Here is a 22,901-nt window from a genome sequence, read left to right on the forward strand (position 1 = left end):
TCCTGACTAAGACCAGGGGGCGGGACCACATTACACCGGTATTAGAATCCCTGCATTGGCTCCCTGTGTGTTTCAGGATCGATTTTAAAGTTCTTTTACTGGTTTTTAAATGTCTTAATGGTCTTGGGCCTTCTTATCTTACAGAACTGCTTTTATCCTATGAACCCTCGCGGCCCCTGCGCTCCTCCGGCAGCAGGCTCCTAGTCATTCCCAAAGTCAGGACACACACGCATGGAGAGGCCTCTTTCCAGTTTTATGGCCCCCGTCTATGGAACAGCCTGCCGGAGGACCTCAGGGCCGCAGAGAACATTCAGGTTTTTAAAAGCAGGCTCAAGACCCATCTTTTTAGCATAGCTTATTATTAGTATTTATCATTTTAGTTTACTTCTCTATTTATTTAGTCTTATTTAGGCTGGCTAGTGTGTTTATGTTTTACTTATGTTTTATTTACCTGTTTAGTTTTGACTTATTTTATTATTTATTGATTATTTTATTATTTATTGATTATTTATTTTATTATTTATTGACTTATTTATTAGGTTTGACTTATTTTATTATTTTTAATCATTTTAGATTTGCCAGTGTTTCCTCTGAGGAGCCCTCTGCACCGGGAGCTGTGGTTGGCTGTGGCTGCTGGGCCCTGGCTCGTGGGCCCTGGAGGTTTGGTCTTGACCTCATCTCTTCTCGGGGCCCTGGGCTGGTGTCCTGTGGCTGTGGGTGACCCTGTTCCTGGTGCAGATGGTTCCTCTGGTGGCGCTCTCTCATCTGGTTCATCTTTATCCAGCCTGTTCCACTTAAACATATTTTGAATGAAACTGAGGTATTTTAACATGTGTTGAGGTGGGGGGTGGGAGTGTGTGTTGGGGTGGGGGGTTGTTTGGTTATGATTATTGATGTGTTGGGGTTGGGTTGTTGGGCTGTCGGGTGGCTGGGTGGGTTTGGTGGGTGGGACTGATTTTAATGCTTTGTAAAGCACTTTGTGTTACTTTCTTTGTATGAAAAAGTGCTATATAAATAAAGTTTGATTTGATTTGAAAGTTTGAAATAGAACTTAGCCAAAATAATCACACAAATAAATACCACCTTTTTCCTCCAATTCAACTAAAAAGCTGATATTCTCAATACTGTTACTGATGTTGTATATACAAATACTAGTAAAAATCTAAACATGTACTAAAATAAATATTATCAGTTAATTTTACCTTTCTCATTCTTAAAGGTGACTCTAACAAATCCATCGTCCTTCTCACTTCTGCATCTGGAGTCATGACCTGAATGCATCAGATACAGACACACAAAATAAATCATTCTTTGACCTTATTTATCACTTTTTCGCTTCATTTCCTGCTTCATAAATCATGTAACTAGTGCATAACCCAGTTTTGAACCGCATTATCATAATCGGCATGAGCTTGTGGCTATCAAAACAATTATTCTAGCAGCAATTTTGAAGTATCTTTGGTGTGTATATTCCCTAAAGTATCACAGTAAACACTTCACTTCAGGCTTGTATCTTCCACATCTATTCTAACCCAGATACAGTTGTTATTGTGGCTTTGCGGCTCTACTGCACTTTGCTGATACGGCTGTGGTTACACGTAGCCACGCCTGACATTGACAACAATGAAGTTTCTATGACTACAAAATGACGAGTATAATGTATATAAGAGGTAATGTTACTACTTGTACTAAAAACACAATTCTGCAGTAAAATAGTACTGCTAAAACATACTCATTGATGTTTCCGGAGTGATGTCTTCAAAAAAGTACTGCGTGGCTTCAAAGGCAGAGTCTGGTTCATCTTGTTCATTTGGTATATCTACAGGAAGATGAAAAAAAGATTAGAAAAACAAAAACATATATTAAAAAATGTATTCATGCATTAGTCATTCACTACTACTGCTGGTACTTTACCTCAGCTGCCCTGGGGTAGCTGAGGCCTGCAAGTGTGGCTGCATCAAAACAGATTTTTTAAAGGCTATATAACTTCTCTAACAGATGGCTCACTATCGTCTTGTGTGGAGATTTTATTCCTTTACCTGTAATGTTCCAAAGTATGACATTAAACTTATCTGTCACCATAAAAACAAGCAGGAGACGTCACCAGGGATCCAGGCCAAGAATGTATGTCTTTGAGCAATAAAAACCCATAAAAATGCATGCAAGTTTAATGTAACATCTTCATGGTGGCAGAACCCCCCACCGGAAAAGTTTATTTATTCATTTATTTATTCTTTTTTTAATCACAATTTGGTCCCAGAGGTAATCCCATTATACATATTGCACCATTTAAGCAGCTAATGTTTTTGGTCAACAAGCAAAAACTATTTACCTGGTAACACATGCAACTTGTAGAGCAGTTTTAGCTTCTCCGTGAGGTCCCCATGACAAAGTACACCTGTAATCACAACAACATCCATTTTAAACAGTTTAAATGCAATAGATAGACCATAACTTTTCAGATTCTTTACCTAGGCCCGTGATGAACTCCCTGAAGTTGATGAGCCCGTCTCCGTTGTGGTCGAGCAGGCGGAAGAAGCGCACTGCCAGCGGGTCGGAGTGCGCCCCGTTGGCCCAGGGGAAGAGCAGAGTGAACAGGGTCTTAAACTGCTCCATGTCGATGCGGTACTGCTCCAGGTACGGCAGGCTGGGGTCATGGCGCTCTGTGGGGTTACTGCTGCCGCCCCAGTAACAGCTGGTCAAGTGCTCCGCCTGAAAGAAATGAAAACTATGAAACTTAACTAATAGGTAATATGTCTGTGTGGTCTCTCAGGTGTCCAGGTCGGTCCATAAGTAGGTCCAAGAGCATTTAACAGGCAATAAAACATTTTTATAGTGAATTTATAGTGAAATAGTTGCGTCTCATCCAAGTAACAAGAGCTGAAGGAGATACTTGGCTATGTGGGGAAATGTGGGGAAATGTACTCACTCTAAAACTTTGGCCAGGTGACAGAATTCAACAGTCTTTTGTTAATAATATGATTTTTTTTTTTAAATTTTATTTTAATACACAGGAAACTACTGAAAGGATAAATTATTATTAAATAAAATAATAAAATAAAAAAAAAATATTAAATCTTGTATTTTATAATTTTCTTTTTTTTAAGATTTAAGATTTTTTTTTTTGTATATTCTTAATAAATATATTTAAATGTAAATGGGTGTCATAAATTATGAACGAAGTTGCTAAAAAGCAATTAAAAAGAAGCATCTGTTAAGTTTGTGATAACAAAGCAATATGGCCGATAGCTGTAAGGCATTTTCACAGCTGAATAATTAGATTCATTAAGAGCAAGCTCATGCAGTATTTATGAAGTAAAACAAATTAAACGAGATAAAGAAATGACTGTGGCTTCCTCTTTCCTATAAATACCACTGCAGATGCAGGAAATGGAAATGTACGAGCACATAAAAATACCTTGAAAAGTACATAAAGTTCCTCCAGTTCATCAATGCTGAAGGCGGTCTCTGTCACAATAGTTCTGACCTGAAACACAACATAATGTCATTAAACAGAACTGATAACTAAAAGTCTGAACAGTCACATCTTCAGATCGTGTCTTACCACGTTGCGTTTAGTCGTGTCTTCAATGGTCTGGATCACCCTGAGTCTCTGTTTGAAACGCATCTGCTCAATGACATCAGCGCGGATTGAACCAAATTTCTGGCACAAAATAAATAATAACATCAGGGAACATGTCAGTATATAACTTGGCTCACAAAACAGCTTTCCCTGCCAGCTTTAGTACCTCATAGGAGCTGCGGACCAGTTTGAAAATGTCCACCTCCGGATGTGGCTCTCCGTTGTCGGTCAGGAGGGAGTGGAGGTGAGGGATGGGAGGGAGAGTGCTGTCTTTGTTAGTCACACTGTCCAGATACCTGCAGAAAAAAAATCACTGATTTTGCAATTATTTGTGAAATAATCATAGATGTTCTAATGTAACCAAGAGTCCACGGAAATAAAATCAATCATTTTTCAGGTAGAAGGTGAAGAAATTTGATGACGTATTTAATAAACATTACCTGTTACCATCCAGAATATCATGTTTTTTAATATATTTGTGGAGAACTGTCATGTTGGAGCATGGATGGCATAGACTTATAGACGGAGCAAAGGAGAGATCACTAAAATACTCAAACATGAATGGATGACATCTAAAACCCCTTGATTTTGTATACTACCTTTAATGGCATTATTAGTAGTAAAATGTGTCACAATAATTATAACACTAAAGTTTGGCAAAGATATAATTGTCATAACATATAGCTAAAAAAACAAACAAACGCATGTTCTCGTACCTGCCAAGCACTGTCATGGCCTCTCCGTCATCCTTACAGTCCAGCAGTTGGTTGATATTTGCGTGGAGCACAGATAGGGCTAGCTGAAATATGACTTTAATCCCGTCATAGAAGAAACAATCGACCACCACGACGGCGCTCTCAAAAGGCATGACTGACAGGAAGAGGGTGAGGAACCAGGACAGGGAGATGGTAGAGATGACACCCAGGTCTTGCATGCAGTCGTACAGCTGAGGCACGTACTCTCGGGCCAGCTCCTCAAATACGCCCTGGTCCACTAGAGCGCCTGAGAGAAGACAGAACACAAACACATCAAGAGTCAAGACATTTTACTGTCATTGTCATAGAAAACATCAAAATTACATTTTGAGCATCAAACACTGCATAGAAATAAAGTGCAATATAAAAGGTGAAAGATCCCATCCAACAACGCCATAAATAACCCCAGTGTGAACTTTAGCACAATTATGACAGTGCTGCACATGTGTAATTAACAGTAGTGGTGGTTGAAGTACTCAGTATTGTTACTTAAGTAAAAGTACAGAGTAAAAAAAAAAAATAACTCAAGTAAAAGTATCACATGAAAAAATCTACTTAAGCAAAAGTATTTAAGTACCCATTTAAAAATGTACTTAATGAGTAAAAAGTAAAAGTATTTCACCAAGTGTTGTTAACTTGTGATAAAAATGAGACATATTTTGGTCACAATACAAGTTCATTTTGTAACTTTTCTCATGAATTTTGTGTATTTATTTTTGAACTCAAAAACTTTAGTCAGGATGTTTCCACGAACATGGTAAAAATAACTCCTCAAATCAGATGAAAAATACTTTTCAGTCCAGTTAAAAAATGTAGTGGAATAGAAAGTAAAGATATCTGCACTCAAATGTAATGAGGTAAAAGTATCCACTGCAAAATGTACTTAACTAAAGTAGAGATACCTAAAACTTATACTTTACTACAGTACTTCACTATTTGTTACTGTTTATCAGTAGTGGTAGGTAACAAAGTACAGTAGCAGTAGTAAGCACAATAAGGTGGGACATACAGTCAGATCTGTGGAGTTTTAATGTCACGCATGAATGTCACAGGGATACGCCTGCGGACACGGGCTCTGGGTCAGTCTGGCTGTTCTGGACCTGTCTGGGCCTGTACCTATTTTTGTCAATTTCAGCTCGTCTCAAACAGTGACAGATACAGGACTATGTTTATACCAAACTCCAAACAACTGTACAACAACCCACCCTAATGTAGTCCTGTCATGATCATTTTGAAGTGCAATATATATTGCTGAAGTAAATATAGACGAAAAACGATAATATTGAAATCAAACCATGAAGCAGAATTATCCCCCACAAAGTATTCTAAATGTACAATATATGAGCTGCAATAAATACTTAACAGAAAGCAACACTTAATCAGCTTGTATTTATAGTGAAGAAGTAATGTCAAAGAAGTTCATCGTCATAGAGAAAAATAACACAACTTTTCCCAGTAGTACAAACAAAAAGTACCAATGATAAATACTGCCCCCTAAAAATGACTGTACATCTATTGTGTATTGAATAAGTCAATGTAGTTATTATCATGACAGTCCTACCCTTATGTCATGTCAAATCACTTTTCTATTTGACCAGTCTCTTGCTTTTTGTGCAACTTATTTAGAATTTATTAATACTATTTACCAGTATATTTTTCCCTCATCGTCACATTTTATTGTACTGTGTGGCCTACTACTCCAGATAATCTCCATTGTGGATCAGGTTTGTCTAAGGAAACTTAGTAAACCTAATCTAAACAAACTGAACAGCGTAAACAAGTTTGTAACTGCAAACATGTAAGCTTGTGACAGTGATAAAGAAAACCTCCCTCTGTATGGAAAAGATTAACTGTAAATAAACTGCCTGGAGCCTCCTTCCGGTGGCATGACCCAGGACACTTTGGAGGGACTATGTCTCTCTGCTGGCCTGGGAACACCTTGGGGTCCCACCGGAGGAGCTGGAGGACGTGTCTGGGGTGAGGGAAGTCTGGAAGTCCCTGCTTAGACTGCTGCCCCCACGACCCAGATAAGCGGAAGACAGTAATAGTATTGGTAATTGTATTTTGCACATAAGTGTGTACAACTGGCACTGTGGTAGCTCAAAAAGTTACTTAAGAAAAAGGAAATTAAAAAAAGTAATTCACTAAATTATTTTTTCTCTTTCAAGATTTTTCACCCTTTCCCTCTTATTTCGCGTGTTTTCTTCTTCTGTTTTATCACTTACCTACCCATACACACACAAACACACACACACACACACTTACACTCCCATATAAGAAGAACAGATGCGTCCCCTCTCCCTCAAGTCTAAATGTCTAATGTTTTTTTTATTGTTTGTATTGCCTCTAACATCACAATAATGAAAAAGTAACTTATTCATAAATCTTTTTTTTTATATTAAATGCATTTTAGATATGAAATTCCACTTAATTTTGTTATTCAGTGCAGTCACTAAACTGTTAATACACATGTTACGGCATATGAATTATGTCACAAAGTAGTTTGCAATACCCAGCCCTAATCGACTGCATTAAAACTAAAATAAGTACATAAAAACAATACTAATATTTGAACTGCTGCATTAAAATGTTTTCCATTTAATATTTTACAAAGTATTAATAAGTTTCAGTGCTTCTGTGAGTCTGCTCTGATCAAAAGTATCCACAATAATTCCTCCTTGTATTTTCATTAAGTTCACTTCAGTTAAGCTTATCACATGTCCCTTAGCCTTAGAAAAATGACCACAGGTTGTCACAAGACCTACACTTAAGGACACACAGTAGCAAACAACCTCCACTTCAGCACAGTGGAACTAATGTAGGCCACATGTTCACACTGACCTACGACCCTGGTGTTATAATAGTCGGGCAGCATCCTCTCGCACAGCGCCACCAGCAGCCAGAAGGCCTCCTCCTCTTTGGCGTAGAGCAGCAGCACTGACGTCACAATGTTCATGGCCTGTTGGAGCAGTTAGAAAAAAGATTTAGAAAAGTTGAGGCTTAGTATCAGTTAGTCACATTCACAGGACAGAAATGAACCTTTTCTGAATAGATATAGATTGATCTTGAGCTGTATCAGAACAAGTATAAGACACATAGACTAGTATACACCCATGGACGACTGAGGGATTACACAGATATAATACCACATGATAATATAAAAGAGTAGACTACGATTTGATGTTGAAAATGACATTCAATTGTCTAAAAGAAAGGATGGTTTTAACTATCATTGTGGTATCAGAATCGGCATTGAGTATTGTCTACTCCTTAGTCAAACATTCTGCATCTGTAAGACTTATATACTAAGGAATATTGATTTTTTTAATTCATGGATTTTAAAGTGATTAATATTTTTTACTGTTACCATGGCGATTACCATTCAAAACTAAATATTCTATCTCAAAATGGAAACTGAAACTCATAAATAGGAAATGGTGTTGTGAAAAGGTTTTGTTTTAGTCCAGGTTTAGTAACAGTAAAATGTGTGTTTAGATTATTAACTAATTATTAATTATCTGTGTAATCCCTCAGTCGTCCAGGTCTGATCCATGGCAAAAGATAAAATTAAAATCGGTCAACTGGACAAATCGTTGTAGGAGTGAAGACGTTTCGCTGCTCATCCAAGCCGCTTCTTCAGTTCTGGTCAGATTGCTTTTGGACACTGCCTTATATCTATCTGAATGGAGGAGCTAACTGCACTGAAACTGCAAACAGCTATCATCTCCAGTTTCAGCTTAAACAACGCTATTCAACCCATAATGGACCCCTATTGTTCTCTTTGCTCCTGTTTGTTTTGGGTCTGAGGATCGGGTTGTAGATCGGTGAGAGATTATGTCTCAGGCCCCCATTCCTGTTTAAGGAACGATTGTCTTTCCTCACAAAAATCGCTTCTTTAACTCCCCTCTCAAACCATTTCTTTTCTCTGGCTAAGATCTGTACCTCACTATCTTCAAAGGAGTGATTAGTGGCTTTGAGATGGAGATGTACGGCAGACTGGGGTCCAGAGGAGCTCTCAGGACAGTGTTGGTACATTCTCTTATGGAGTGTCTGTTTAGTTTCTCCAATGTAACACTCACTGTAGTCTTCACTACACTAAATGGTGTAGACCACATTGCTTTGTTTATGGCTCAGGGTTTTGTCCATTTGGATGAAGCAGTTTCTGTCTTAAAGTAATTATTAATTAGTTAAGTGTTAATTAACCAATGACATACCAACATAGCTGTCAAATAAGAGCTGAAACAATTAGCTGAAGCCGTACATTATAAAGTAGCTTCTGACATAAACCCAGTCGCAGTCCTATCAAAAGCGCTTTTACCTGGCAGTATCCTATGTTGGGGTTCCTGAATGCGTAAGCAGTGAGCACACGGCGCAGAGCAGCAATCCCCATCTCATTCTGGAAGGCTGGGTGCTCCGGCAGAGAGCGGTGCAGGTCCCTCTCTATCTCCTCCGTGGCCAGGTTATATTTACCCATAGACTTCTCCACCAGGTCCTCGTAGTACCCAGGGTGAGTGGCCATCTCGTTGATAGCACCTAGAGAAAGACAGGAGATGTTCATGTACTGGCAAATTAAAATGAAATGGGAAAGGTTTTTGTTTAAGAAAATGGAAATCACAATAGTACGTTTTTGGCCATGTTAGTTTTGATATTGTTTTCTTGTTTGTTTTGAAGTTTAAATAATGTACATGTCTGGAACAAATGCAGACTTTTGAGTATACTTTTCTTTATTCTTTCTGTATTTTTTTCATCAGATCAATGACGTCTTTTAAAAATCCACCAATAGGTTTTTTGGCAGGTTTGTCTCAAAATACAACAGCTGTATCTTGCGCAAGATTCATAAAATTAGCCTAACAAGTCCAGAATACATAATGGTATTTTGTATAAAGATGGATATCAGTCTGGTCTCCACACCCTCCATCACATCTCGCAAGTCGGGCGCAATGGAGGGCGTGGGGAGGGCAAACGCGATCCTGCCATCAGATCTGTTTCTTTCAGTGACGCATGTGAAACGGAGGAACCCATTTACAAACAAAATTACATTTAGTTTAGCGATTCACTATTTGATTCTGCAGAAATCCGTAATGTTTTTCAGTCCCTTGTGACATTTTTTCCTTTTTTTACTCGTACGCAGCCATATTTGTTTTGACGTGTGTAAATCATGTGTGCCCCTGATCGGCAATGTGTCAATCACGCCCCTCTGAAAACTGACTGTAAATTACTGTAAATTGACAGAATTTCAGTATATTAGTATTAACTGGTGGATGCGCACAGTGGCAGAGTAATTAGCAATCCCGTCTTGAGCTTTGTGTTATATAATATAGTTGCACTGGGCTGCACAAAGAGTATAAAGAATCCAGTTAGACAGAGATTTATGCAAAGTAGGTCTAAGGTTTGTTTGCCCAAAAATTAAAACACTGTTACGCTTGTCCACGTGCTGCTTTATTCCATCACACACAAAGGTGGAACGTTGTCAAACAGGTTCTCAGTTGTTATGGCCAGAAACCAAAAATGCACCAATCCTGGCCTTAAGGTACACAGAGGACCGCTCCAGATGTTTCTATGACAACAGTGTGAAAAGTGTGCCAACAAAGAAGACAAAAGAGGGAGGGGCGTGGCCTGATCAGGTGGAGGTGACGAACTGTATGATATGTAAACAAGAAAGTCTGTAGTCACGTTACAAGCCTCAACATTTGACAAATAAAAAGCATGTAGTGTCGTCACAAAGCTAAAACGCAATATCTGACTCTGACTTTCGATACTTTTGACAACCCTAGAAGCATCTTTTGGAAAAATTTGGGAACAAAATATGAAAAATGTAAACTTTAAAATACATTCTTGATACTATTTCAGAGCTCTGGATTACTAGTATCAAAATTGCATCTAAAATAAACATAAAACCATAAGATTACGTCACATTCTAATAGGCATTGCTTTAAAAGATACAGATTTAAGTCTTTGATTGGACCTTAACTGTTTAGATTATCTCATAGTGAACATGTTTATCTGTTTATCTGTTTATCTGTTAGCTGTGTAGTTTTGAGTCTTGTTGGCATCAAGACAATCAGTCACAATGTATATTTAGCACATATCCATACAGTTATCTTTCCCTCTTCTTAACACAATCTTCCCTCATTGTTTCAGCAGAATTGTCAGTAGATTTCCATTGCTGCCTGTAGTTCCTGTTGTTGTCAGGGTCATGTGCTGGGGTGTGTGTGCGTGTGTGAGTGTGTGTGTGTAAAAAGTGCTGATGTAGTCCGGCTTGAGTGTCTCACCAGAGAACAGCAGCCACAGCTCCCCCCTCATGTTCTCCGGGATGCCCTTTAGCACCAGTTCTTTGGTCTTCTCCGTGCGGTACATGCACACTCCCTGACCGTACTCAGTAAAGTGGTTCTTCCATGCTTGCTCCTTTAAGAACTCCTTAGCCTGCGGTAATAGGATAAATTCAGTTATTTTGAAGTAATAGTTACGCTAGGTGTTATAATCTTTTGTTTAATGCAAAAAATAATAATATATAGGCCTAATTGGTACACTTTACCGTAATAACAGCATAACACTGCTCGCCGCTTCAAACTGTTTTCTAATCCACTTCACATCAAAGTACATTACAACACGTTTAATATTTGATGCATCGGTGCTTTTATTACTAGTAATGACCGGGTGCATTTCAAAGAGGTTAAATGAGGCTAACATCACCCTTGGCATTAATTCAACAATGTGAAACTAGAGCCAGTGATCAGCATGACTACATTTTGAGCATGCAAATTGAAGAACAGATTGGGCATTAGGAACATTTCAAAACATTTGGACCGAAAAAACAACAGTCTGGAAATGTTATTGAAAGACTAGCTGATCATTTAGTTGGAAATATTTGCAAATAATAAACTAAGAACAACGTGTATTTAAAAAGATAGTATTATGTTCTTATGAATCCTATTGATATTAATCCAATTTATCTTGCTACACAAAATAATTTTCTTTTAGAATTAATCCTTAAGCACAAAGCAAACCATATTTACACTGACATTATATTTGTGTATTAAAAAAAACAAAAAAAACCCCAAAATTTGTAACGTGTAACTGACCAGCTTAGGGTTGAACTCCTCGGGCGAGCGGCGGCGGTACATTGTCATCAGTGCTTGTGAGGCTGTAGGCACACTGCTGTCGTTCAAATTAAAGGTCCGCTCACAATCGGAGCCTAAGCTGGTCTGAGGGCTGCTGGACAGGTTAGAGCCGTGCTGTGAGTACACCTACAGAGGAAACGGGAGTTTAGTCACAGAAAAGACACGATGGTCCAAATAGTGCTGAAACCACTGGTACAGAGGCCTGTCACAATAACATGTTTTGCATATATTGATGGAGAAAATATAGGCAATAAAGGTTAATATTGAAACTCATTTTTGTACAAACTTGTTAATGACCATGAGCTGCAGTAACACTTAATGAGTCAAGAAAGTTATATATTCAGTTCTTTGCAGCTCAAATCTGATGATAGTACAGAAACATATCAAAAAGTTTTCACTAGTACAAAAAAGATACCCATGATAAATATTGACCCCCCCCCCCCCCCCCAAAAAAAAAGATTGTTCCATCTATCATGTCATCAAGTCGTCGCAGTAATTATAAAGACGGGCCTCACGATACCTCGTCGTCTGAGCTGTTGAGGCTGCTGGTCAGCTCCTTCTCCAGGTAGATCTTGGAGGTGGTCTGCTGCAGGAAGTCAGAGATCCTCTGAACTAGGAAGTCTCGGTCCTTCAGGTTGGCAAAGAGGAATGTCATGCGGTTCTTGGTGCTGATGGAGAGCGGGCTGGGCAGGACGTTGGAGCTGTCTGCCTTCTCCACAATGGTCACCTGTGTGCCCAAGAAAATTGTCACATATTTACTGTCTACGGAGTCCCATAGAAGTGATGGACTTACAGCAGGGGTGTCAAACACATTTTCACCGAGGGCCACATTAGCAAAAGGGTTGCTCTCAAAGGGCCAGATGTAAAATAAATCTAACTACTTTTTTAACTTGTTAATGAATGGTTTCTGTATTTACTACTTATACAAGTTACAAATATTGTATACGCATTTGCCTAGACATAAAAATATGGCTCTGTAACTGTGTTTCTTCTGACAAATTGACATTTTAAGACCATCATACATTTTTAATTTACCCTGTCGAGGGCCACATAAAATTATGTGGAGGGCCACATTTGGCCCGTGGGCCTTGAGTTTGACACATGTGGCTTACAGGGTTAGTTTCCATGTGAACTACCCAAGTCAACCAGGCTGTGTCTGTTGGGGGACAATATCTAAGTAACCTTTGTTTGAACTGAAAATTTGAAAGAAAATGAATACTCCTGCACTGGCTCCCTATTTCATATCAGGTGAAATTAAAATGTTAATTATTGTGTCTACACTCTCTATTCAGTGGAGTTACTGCAGGTCAGCTGACCAACTCTTACTGAGTGAGCCCAGGGTCAGGCTCAAAACCAGAGAAAACAGAGCCTTTTCTGTGGCAGCGCCCACACTGTGGAAGAGCCTCCCTCTGCCTGTCAGATCCTCTCAGTCTGTAGAGCAGTTTAAGACCAGACTAAAAACCTGCCTCTTCTCCCTGGCATTTTGTTCTAGTTAAGCTTAACTAGAACAAAATGATACCAAATACCAAATGTCTGCTTGGTGTTTTATTGTTTTATTGTTCTTTGTCTCCCATAGAACAGGGGCATCTAACTGGCCACCCTGCTCAGAGGGGCAGAGGCAGTATATTAGAGGTTAATACTTTTACTTATAATATTACACAAAGTTATGACAAAAAGTGTAAACAGACATATATTCGTAGGATTTGAAATGATTTATTCCTGCCGCCTTTGGGCCCCCCAGTGGAAGAAGTCTGGACACGCCCCTGCTGTAGTAGAATATTTAAGTCATACCTCTCTGAGTGGGATGATGAGGCTGCACAGGCTCTCCTCTTTGCTCATGAAGCAGATGTAGTTGGTGGACACAAACATCTGTCCCAGGATGTGCATCTTGTTGAAGGGGGTCCACAGGGTGCAGTCTGTGTGCCCGTCCAATTTCTCATCTTTGGGCAAACGGAACAGGGCTCGGTAACGCTCACTCTTGGCTCTGGCATCCAGGTCCCTAAAACAATATATTACAATCATTGATTCCATGCAAAGTAAAAACATAATTATGATGTGACCCCTGACCCCTGATTACATAATTTTTATGTAATCAGGGGTCCGTTTGGTCTAGGGAGGAGACAATAAATTGATCAAAATTAGAGATTATGAGATTAAAAGATTATGGAGGCCCCCCATAATCAAAATTTCTCCCCTATAGTTATATATATATATATATATATATATATATATATATATATATATATATATATATATATATATATATATATATATATATAAATTTCTCCCCTATAGTTATATATATATATATATATATATATATATATATATATATATATATATATATATATTCACAATAACATGTACAACTAATAACTTTTTAACTATTGTTAAAAATAACCATTTAAAGATTAAATAGAACCACGACATCTCATTTTTACAGCAGTTGTGACTTGTGTTATGACCTGCACTGCTGTTAATTCAATGTATTTACTGGTTCATTGACTCTGACATTTAAATCCAAGGAACTGAAGGTTGGCAGCATTTGATGTTTTATCTCAGAACAGCTCAGTCACACTGATTGTCCAGAAGCATCTTACGAGTTCAGATATTGTACATAGCAAGCGTATACTCATCGTTTCCCTCTGTATTGTGTCCTAAATTTCTAAACCAAAACGTACAAGGATTATACTCCTTCCTTTTCAGGATCCAATGCTTATGACATTAAGTTATATATATTCACTCTTCATAGTCTATAATATATTTGACAAACCGTGAAGTATACAATGCTTTTTGGCGGACTATCTAATATCCACTCATTTTTTCGCATTGTTTGGACATTACTGTGAACACATTTTACATAAAGTAAAAGAGCAGAATAAGAACACAGAATTTCTGATTGATAATTACGATTAGGTTTTTTTGCATTAGCTAAATAAATGCTGGACATATTTTCTACAATTTTCTGTCTCTTTGGCGCGAAAAATGATAGTAAATGTACAGCCCTGACGCCTGCGTGTACGTCGCCGGAGCAACGGACTAAACCAATGTGTAACAACAGGGAGGGTGGATAGGTTTTTCATTTAATGACACTGAACTGTGTGGATACTGTATACATTCTGATATATAAATAGGTTATACCATTATTCACTATATATAATAAAGCGTTAATGCAGGGGAGAAGGGGACAGTAAGTTTGGGGGACCCCCTGTGATATCCTCTTATACATGTAATACTACTTACAACACCAAATTATCTGGGATACGTTTAAATATCCAGATTCTAACGCAGAACAAATGGGATTATTTATTAATCTGCACACAATGAAACACTTGTGTGGATTTGTTAGGCAAGAGCAGGGATCATGATGCCCTGAGAGGATGTAAATGATCAGCAACAAAACAAAAACATGTTTACGTAACAGCTGTCCTCAAGCATAAGGTCAATGTTAAGGAAGACGATGTTAAGGGGTTAATTTAAAAAAAGAACACAAGTTTTCTGTGAGTCATCACTATGGAACATTTCACTCTTAAACCTTCTGTTCTGTAAAAACAACCAAAGCACAAGACTAATCACTAAAACTCTGTGTACTGTGTTGGGCTGAATCAATGAATTATTATTATTATACAGACCAGAATCAGAAACATCACATACATCACAAGACCTAATCTGTACCAGTCTTTTTAACATATATATGGCTACTACATATCTGCAGCCTGCCCATCCATGGGGGTGGATCTCTCCTTCATTGTGGTTCTCCTCACAGCTTCTCTTTTTTTTGTGTTTTTCCTCACTGAGAAGTAAGGTCTAAGAACAGGGGGCGCTCGGGGACAGTTTTCCGTTTGCTTGTTTTCTGCAAATGTTGGTGAATCTGCCTGTCTGTTATTGACCAATGACTTTTTCACTGTTTGATTTTTTTGACTTTCTGTTGGTTAAATCAACAATTTTGTTCAGTCCTGTGAGGTGACTGCTGTTGTGATATTGGGCTTTACAAAAATAATTTTTAACTGAAATAACCACTGCAAAAAGTTAAATCTGTCAACTGGACGAAACGTTGTAGGAGTGAAGACGTTTGGCTGCTCATCCAAGCCGCTTCTTCAGTTCTGGTCAGATTACAGGTGGACACTGTTTTATATCTATCTGAAGGGAGGGGCCAACTACACTGAAAATGTAAACAGCCATTGTCTCCAGTTTCAGTCTTAATGGCCCTATTAAACTTTTAATGGCCCTACTCCCTCGCCCTATTGAAATTACCACTGCAATATTACACAGAATCGTAGTTTTTAGTTTTTCTCTATAATTTTTTCCATGCTTCTCACAACTAGAGAAGGGTAGAGTAGCCAGAATTGTACTCAAGTAAGACCAATGTTACTTCAAAATAATATTACTTAAACAGAAGAAAAGTATTCTGCTAGAAAAGTAGTCTGGAAAGTAAATATAACTGAGTACATCTTGTGTTGATGCATTCACCTGTCCAAACTCATATACTCGCTTTTTTCCTACCTCTTCAGGGCTGACACTTTCTTGGGAGACTTCTTCTTGAGTTTGGGCAGGGAGCGGTCCTCTTCAAAGCCTTTGTTGTCCAGTAGCTGCCTCATGGCGATGTTGGCCAGCTGCTCGGCTAGTTTGAACGTCTCATTGATGTTGAGGAAAACAGAGAAGAGGTGCTCGCTGCAGCGGGTGCTCACTCGGATCACATCGGGGAGCAGGAGGGTGGCACTCTTCTCCAACTGTGTGATGTCGGCCCAACGCACCACCAGTTTGGCTGATGAAGAAAGGTAAATGTCAATATGTCTGATAATGCAAACTGTTACTCCCAGTCACAAGTCTGGACACACCCTCTCATTCAATGTTTTTTTTTTCCTTTATGTGTACTACTTTTTACATCAGACAGCCGGCAGACACAAGTCAATACACTGAACAACTGCAGATAAAACATGAATCATTGATCATCTGAATCATTACATAAGGGAAGAGCACACCTTGTGTATTTAAAGGGCCAATATCACTTTATTTTCTGATCTATGTTCTACTGTTGTTTCTTCATCAAAAATAGACCTGGAGTTGTGTTTTGTTTCATTCACACATGTTTAACACACAAACCCTGCATAATTAGGCGGAGTTCTTCTCTGAAAAAGAAAACACTCTGTTCCACCTTGTGATGTCATGTGGTAAAACAGGAAGTGCTCCACTGTGTTTTTAAACTCCATACGGCTTCACAAGAATCATTTGAATAATTTGAGCCCTGGAATTGCCAATCTTTACTGATCTAAAGGTAAAATGAGCTGTTATCTTGAAAACTACCACTACATGACATCACAAGGTGGAACAGAGCATTTTGATAGATGCCTTTTGGAGATGCAGACAGCAACATGTGAATGAAGCAAAACACAACTCAAAACATAACATTGCTTAAAACTCAGTCAATTTTGTGTAATTTAGGATCTTTAAGCATTCTTTTCTTTGATGGAGAATGATAAAACATTTTTAGCAAATATCTGTTGTGAAACCAACATAAACAGAGCTAAAAATGTGCATCCTCCCACACCACACCATCTGGGAATCAAAGACTGGTGAGATGTTAGATTATCAAGTGTCATTTCTATAAGAAAAATCTATATAAATGTGTAATCTTTCAAACATAAAAAAGAGTTTGAGATTAATTTTAGTTTATTCACAGTTGTGCAATCTCAAATAAGGCATATTTCTGAAGTATTAAAAATGTATGTATATATCTGACTGTCGTAATTGGGTTAACCTTCAAAATATTGCATAATTCTTTGTCAATACGTCCCAAATCCTACCAAGGATGTTATTTGTGGTTTACCACAACACCACTATGCCATGTAACAGCACAATCTGTGGTAGTTGTATTGTGAAATCAGTCTTCATTCATGTTATACTAGTAGTAATAATAGTGGCAGTAAGTACTTATAAGTTGAACACAGTTTAAACAGATTACTCGCTCAGGGATAAAACATGCAAATTGTTTACGATTCTGTGTAGAGTTGTAGGTATTGTTTGGTATTTATGTGTAAAAAGGCAGATTAAACTCATGATTCACACTTTTTCTGCATAAATAATTGTTTTTGCACGAACTCCCGTGCAGTTCTTGAGAGTGATGTTTAGTTCAGATACATAGGGAATAACATAGTAATAGTCATAGTGGGCAGGACATGTCTTTAGTCGACTAAAGCTCTAATTCTGTGATAGGTAGTCTGACCTTCCTTGCCGAGCAGGTAGGAGTAGAAGCAGAGGTGGTTGATGCTGAGGTAAAGCCAGCCCTGACGGGGGACTTTGCCTTTCCAGTAGCTGCAGGAGTAGTAGTTGACCAGCTTCTCCTCCTCGGGCATCCCAAATAACTTCCTGAACTTGGCACTGGCCTCTTTGAACTTATCCGTGTCGTCGTCTTCTTTGACGTCATGGTTCTTATTGTACTCCGCAATGATGCCCTGTCACAAATAGAGATTTAATTGTTGTAAAATGTTGGAAGTGCAATGTTACTTGAAGTAAGACTGCACAATTAAAGTGGGACTAAACACTCAAACTCCGCCCACAACCGCATTTGCAAAACTGAGCAGGACCTGGAGGACCAAAAAAAAGAGTGAGGAGGGCTGTGGTCTGGAGGTATAAGGAACAGTGTGATTGGTCTAAAAAATGTCCACACTTCAAACTCTGTCCCTGCCGCCGCTGCAGCAGTGACATCACAAAAGACGGCCCTGATTACAGCCAGGTGTTTCTCATAAGTGTATTATAAACACCTGGCTGTAATCAGGGCCGTCTTTTGTGATGCCGCCAACTACTGGAAATTGCAGTAACCACTGAAGGCAGCACACATGTAAGGAGGGGATATTTTACTTCTATGGGGTATTAACTGCTAGCACATAACGTATTTAGATCACCATGTTGCATTTTATTGTTTGGAAAGTGCTAAATTCGCCGAACACAACATATTAACATGTTTTTCTCCCCTTCAGAGCGCTATCACATTACAATCGGCATGCGCTCCACTAATGAAACATGGTTTGTCAAGTTGTTGTGTACAGTTTTGTGTCATGCTTTTGTATATTTATAGAGAATTGTTGCATGGGAGCATGGATGACGTAGGCTTGTGGGCAGAGCATTGGACAAATCTTACAGCCAACCGTAAGGAGGGTTCAAATAGGGATCACTAGATTACTCAAACATGCATGGATCACACATAAAACTACGTCAGGCATGCTTTTGATGAGGGGGCAACATTATAACATGGTAGAAAGATCCAAAAAGTCAATTACACATAATACTCCTTCTTTAAGCTGTATATTTGTCACGTTTGCACTAAAATTGGAAAAAAAATGACTTGGAACAGTACCTAATGCTATTTAAACACCATATACACAGTTTAGTACTTGGATTTGGAAGATCTAGAGGTATGAAGATCTGCAAACATTTTCTAAAGCTACATGGGACTTACTATGTTAGTTTAGTAACTGCCATAGCATGCCTGCCTTATTAATTACTATGTGCCTGTAATAACATGCATTTGGAAGGTTCAGATTATGTTATTTGCATTGCACTGTGTGAGGTTAGTACATTATCCAGTCCTTTCACCAAGAAAGTAGTTTAGGGTAGACTTTTTTTGTTCAATAACTTTTTATAACTTTGAAAATACAAAATGAACAGATTTTAGTAAGCATGTGAACAGAGGCAGTAAGAAGTTTACCTGGACTTTTCCTTTGACAAATGTGGTAATGTCATTCTCATTCTCAAAAATGGACAGAGTCTGCAGCAGGTTGTGTTCCAGCCACTCCCAGTGCTCTGTGATCTCTTTCCGGGATGTTCCTGCAAAACCACACAAAATAATTATACAGGGATGATATTTAAAGAGCGAGTATTACACTTCTATGAGGTATTAACTGTTAACACATAATATATTTAGATCACCTTTTATTCTGCTGAAAATGCTTTTTGCCAAAAACAATGTATTAACATGTTTTACAAGATTTTTGACGCTCTGAGTCTCCCCTTCCTGTTCTTGCTCTGCCTTTAAGGGTGCTATCATCACACAATCAGTCTGCACCTTCAGTGCACTAATGAAACTACTGAACATCGCATCAGGTTTGTCAAGTTGTCATGTTTTGGTATATTTATGGAAAATTGTCATGTGGGAGCATATACTCACTCACTCAATATTCAGAATATATATATATAATAATCTTGTATTTTTAACAGCATTACAGTATTGAGCAGTACTGAGGACAAAAACTATTCTTGCAGCCACAACATCGTGATTGCAATAATGGTTTTCCACAGAGCAGTGAACAGACAGTGAGTGCATGTTGAGTGCATTACATCTGTAGTGCAGCAGACTACTCCCTTCTCTGAAGGAAGCCCAGGGGGAAGGGGCAGGGCCTGGCTTTTGTTTGTCTCCTGTCAAATGGCAGAAAACCTAATTTCATAACAACAATGACTTAGACTATCTAATATCATCAAGCAAAACCAATCAAACAAAAAAGGTGCTACTTCCACTAAGCCTGTTAAATATATGTTAAATGGAACAAATATTTTTGGTGGTCAATATTTATTGTATGTACATTTTCTTTGCACTTTGAACTACCACAAAAGATTTAATAAATTACATCTGACTCATTACAGTTGCAAACTATTTATTGCAGCTCATAATTTAGATTTAGATTTAGTTTTTGTGGTTTAAATCTGCTCTTGGTTATTGTGTCAGTGTGTCACAATTGTTGATCATCTATATTTACTTCAGCGATATACAGAACTATAACATTTGTTATCGTGACAGGACTAAATTCCACTGTACATTTACTTTATTTTTGAACATTTCAAAAGGTAAGAAAACATAATATACAGCTTCCTAATGTTTAAACTTGTACATACTTATACATACTTCCTCTGTATTGTACTCCATCTAAATACTTTTTCTGTTTTTCTAACTTTGTATTGTTTTTCTTTCTGTTGGTTAAATCATTAATAATAATAATTTTATTAAAACTGAATTATATTAGACTCCAGTTATACAATTATCAGCCTGAGGTTCCAGGAAAGAGAAACCAAAATGATACACACTAGATTTGATGAGTTCTACAGACAGAACATTCAGCTCTGTTTTAATACAACTGTTCCATATTTTCAATGCAAAAATAAACAGAAAACCCCATCTGTTCTCAAACCCCACACGTATCGCAGTCTTTAACACAGTTTAAGACTAATCTGAAAACCCCTCTCTTCTCCCTGGTATTTAATACAAGCTACACAGGAATACCTGGGTGTTTTATCACTCTTTGCCTTTGTATCGCATTTTCAACTTTTTATGTGAAACACTTTGGGCACTGAAGTTGTTTTTAAAAGTGCTATATGAATAAAATTGAAGTGAATGTATGAGTATATAATAATGGTACACATTTGAAGCCAGATTAGTTAAAGCTCATTACCTGATGTGCTGTCCTATTTAATCATGACGCAGTATTGATTTCGGGCCCTCTTTCAGTAATCCTGCCCTTTGAAACCACTGAGGCGTGATGTAATGCTCACTATTAAACTGCTAACATGGGAAAAGCAGGACATTAGACCATGGGAAGCGGTAACTCAACTCCTCTGACCTCATCATGCAGTGTAAAACAGGTTATAGGCAGGTTATATATTGTAAGGTTCCTATATCACGCAAAATTGACTCTTGTGAACTTTAAGCCATGTTAGAATGTCGTTACCTGTAGAGATTGGAAATTCCAGGGCTGAAATTATCCAAATGATTTTAGTGAAGGTGTATGGAAACACAGTGGAGCACTTCCTGTATTACTACATGATATCACAAGGGGGAACAGCGTGTTTGTGTGTTTAACATGTGCAAATAAAATCAAACTAAACTCAGCTCCAGATATGTTTTTGATTTGGAAACAGCATCATAACATAGAAAACTGTGTGATATGGGCCCTTTAACAAAGAACTTGGGTACATTTTGAGGGCAAAGGTGAGGGGAACATACCATGGGCTATGATCCAGTAGCCTAAAGAGTCGGGAGTTTGGTACAGGATTCGGTAAGGAGCCATTCGGGCACTTGAGTCCAGCACTACATCCAAAGTCCCCACCAGTAAACCTGCAAAAAGAACACATAACCAGGGTTAGAGCTACACAGTGTATTCTCAAGTGGTAATGCATCAAACCAGCTTTTTCAGTGCCGATACCGATACGATACTTTGACTTTAGGCATGCACCGTTGCCAGATATTAACCAATATCAGCGTAGGGACATAAAATGGCAGTTATTCCTTTAAAACACTGTTAACTTACAACAGAAGAGATCCAATTGTGTTATGTAACTGTCCTACAACTTCATATGAATTAAAGTCCAAACATTATGAGACGTTCTTGGCCAAAATCAGTCTGTAAACAAATTTTATTCCATCAAGTTAAAAGCTCAATCAGGATATCAGCTAACCGATATCAGGGCACCAATACCCAATCCAGCTAATTTCCTAATATTTAATAATAGCATTAGTATCGGTGCATCCCTGTTCTCAAGATAATGTAAAATTGTTGGAGGTATGTGCAAATTTGAGATTATGTTAAAATTGAAGTTACTGTTGAAGAAGTTGAAAAAAAGCTGTGAAATAATTTGAAAATAAAAACAAAGAACAGAAATGTGTGGTATAATCTTCCAGGCTATGTATTTCTGCACTTCTAAAATGTGTGATGCATGTTATGGCTTTAGCGTTCAGCTGTGCGAGGTTTGCAGTGGGTAGGCTGATCATTTTCGTGGCGATATTGGGTATTTTTGCAAAAATATTCCTGGTTTTTGAGAGTGAGCCTAGTCATAAAACAGGATGGACAGTACTTGAGAACAAGCTGGATGGATATGTATAATGTGAGAAGTAAACGTGATGACACATGAAGTCTTTGATTACAAATGAATCCCATTGTTTTGAGGAAATAGGACACGTGCTAGTCCATAAACAGTAAATTCGAAGCTCAGGTTCGTGGAAAGCCGTCACGCATCAGACACAGACCACTAAAACGTTCTGCTGTAGGGGCCAATCCAGATCATTTATTGAAACCTGTGTCACAGAAACCTAGAGATCTTGTGATGTCCAGGGTATGATTCAGTTACTCCAAATCCTTACCTACCTGGGAATATCTAATCGCTAATTCCCTGACAAACATTATATGATTTGTCATTTATGTTTTAATATTAGGATAATGTTCAAACATGTTTGTACAGATCACAGACGGTATAAAGAAGTGGAGCAAATGTGACGTCACCCATAGCGTTCTGCTCCAGTCAAATAAAGCTCATCGAGGCTAGCAGTTACAGAGACACATTTCCTTATTTGGAATTCCGACCGCGAGTATCATAGCAACCAAAGAGCCAATCTGGAGTGAAGCTGTTGAAGGTAACGCCTTTTCACACCCACGACGCTGCTTTAACAGGGGGCGGGTG

At 38.3% G+C, this 22,901-nt stretch overlaps 1 protein-coding gene across 1 annotated transcript in view; it reads right to left on the bottom strand.

Annotated features, from left to right (window-relative positions):
* tbc1d9 (TBC1 domain family, member 9 (with GRAM domain)) overlaps positions 1 to 22,901 on the bottom strand; it is a 33,480-nt gene that overhangs the window by 4,244 nt on the left and 6,335 nt on the right. The window contains exons 2-19 of the mRNA XM_033975206.2: positions 21,451 to 21,561; positions 19,165 to 19,283; positions 17,683 to 17,911; positions 15,963 to 16,224; positions 13,251 to 13,458; positions 11,980 to 12,186; positions 11,421 to 11,585; positions 10,611 to 10,761; positions 8,657 to 8,871; positions 7,180 to 7,297; positions 4,300 to 4,585; positions 3,750 to 3,879; positions 3,566 to 3,664; positions 3,419 to 3,487; positions 2,472 to 2,712; positions 2,333 to 2,398; positions 1,733 to 1,819; positions 1,203 to 1,271 (exon numbers count right to left, since the gene is read on the bottom strand). Coding sequence (XP_033831097.1) covers positions 1,203 to 1,271; positions 1,733 to 1,819; positions 2,333 to 2,398; positions 2,472 to 2,712; positions 3,419 to 3,487; positions 3,566 to 3,664; positions 3,750 to 3,879; positions 4,300 to 4,585; positions 7,180 to 7,297; positions 8,657 to 8,871; positions 10,611 to 10,761; positions 11,421 to 11,585; positions 11,980 to 12,186; positions 13,251 to 13,458; positions 15,963 to 16,224; positions 17,683 to 17,911; positions 19,165 to 19,283; positions 21,451 to 21,561 — 2,832 coding nt within the window. The remainder of the gene's footprint in view (positions 1 to 1,202; positions 1,272 to 1,732; positions 1,820 to 2,332; positions 2,399 to 2,471; positions 2,713 to 3,418; positions 3,488 to 3,565; positions 3,665 to 3,749; positions 3,880 to 4,299; positions 4,586 to 7,179; positions 7,298 to 8,656; positions 8,872 to 10,610; positions 10,762 to 11,420; positions 11,586 to 11,979; positions 12,187 to 13,250; positions 13,459 to 15,962; positions 16,225 to 17,682; positions 17,912 to 19,164; positions 19,284 to 21,450; positions 21,562 to 22,901) is intronic.

The sequence above is a fragment of the Periophthalmus magnuspinnatus genome, chromosome 1 (genome assembly GCF_009829125.3).
Source record: "Periophthalmus magnuspinnatus isolate fPerMag1 chromosome 1, fPerMag1.2.pri, whole genome shotgun sequence".
Classification (NCBI taxonomy): Eukaryota; Metazoa; Chordata; class Actinopteri; order Gobiiformes; family Gobiidae; genus Periophthalmus; species Periophthalmus magnuspinnatus.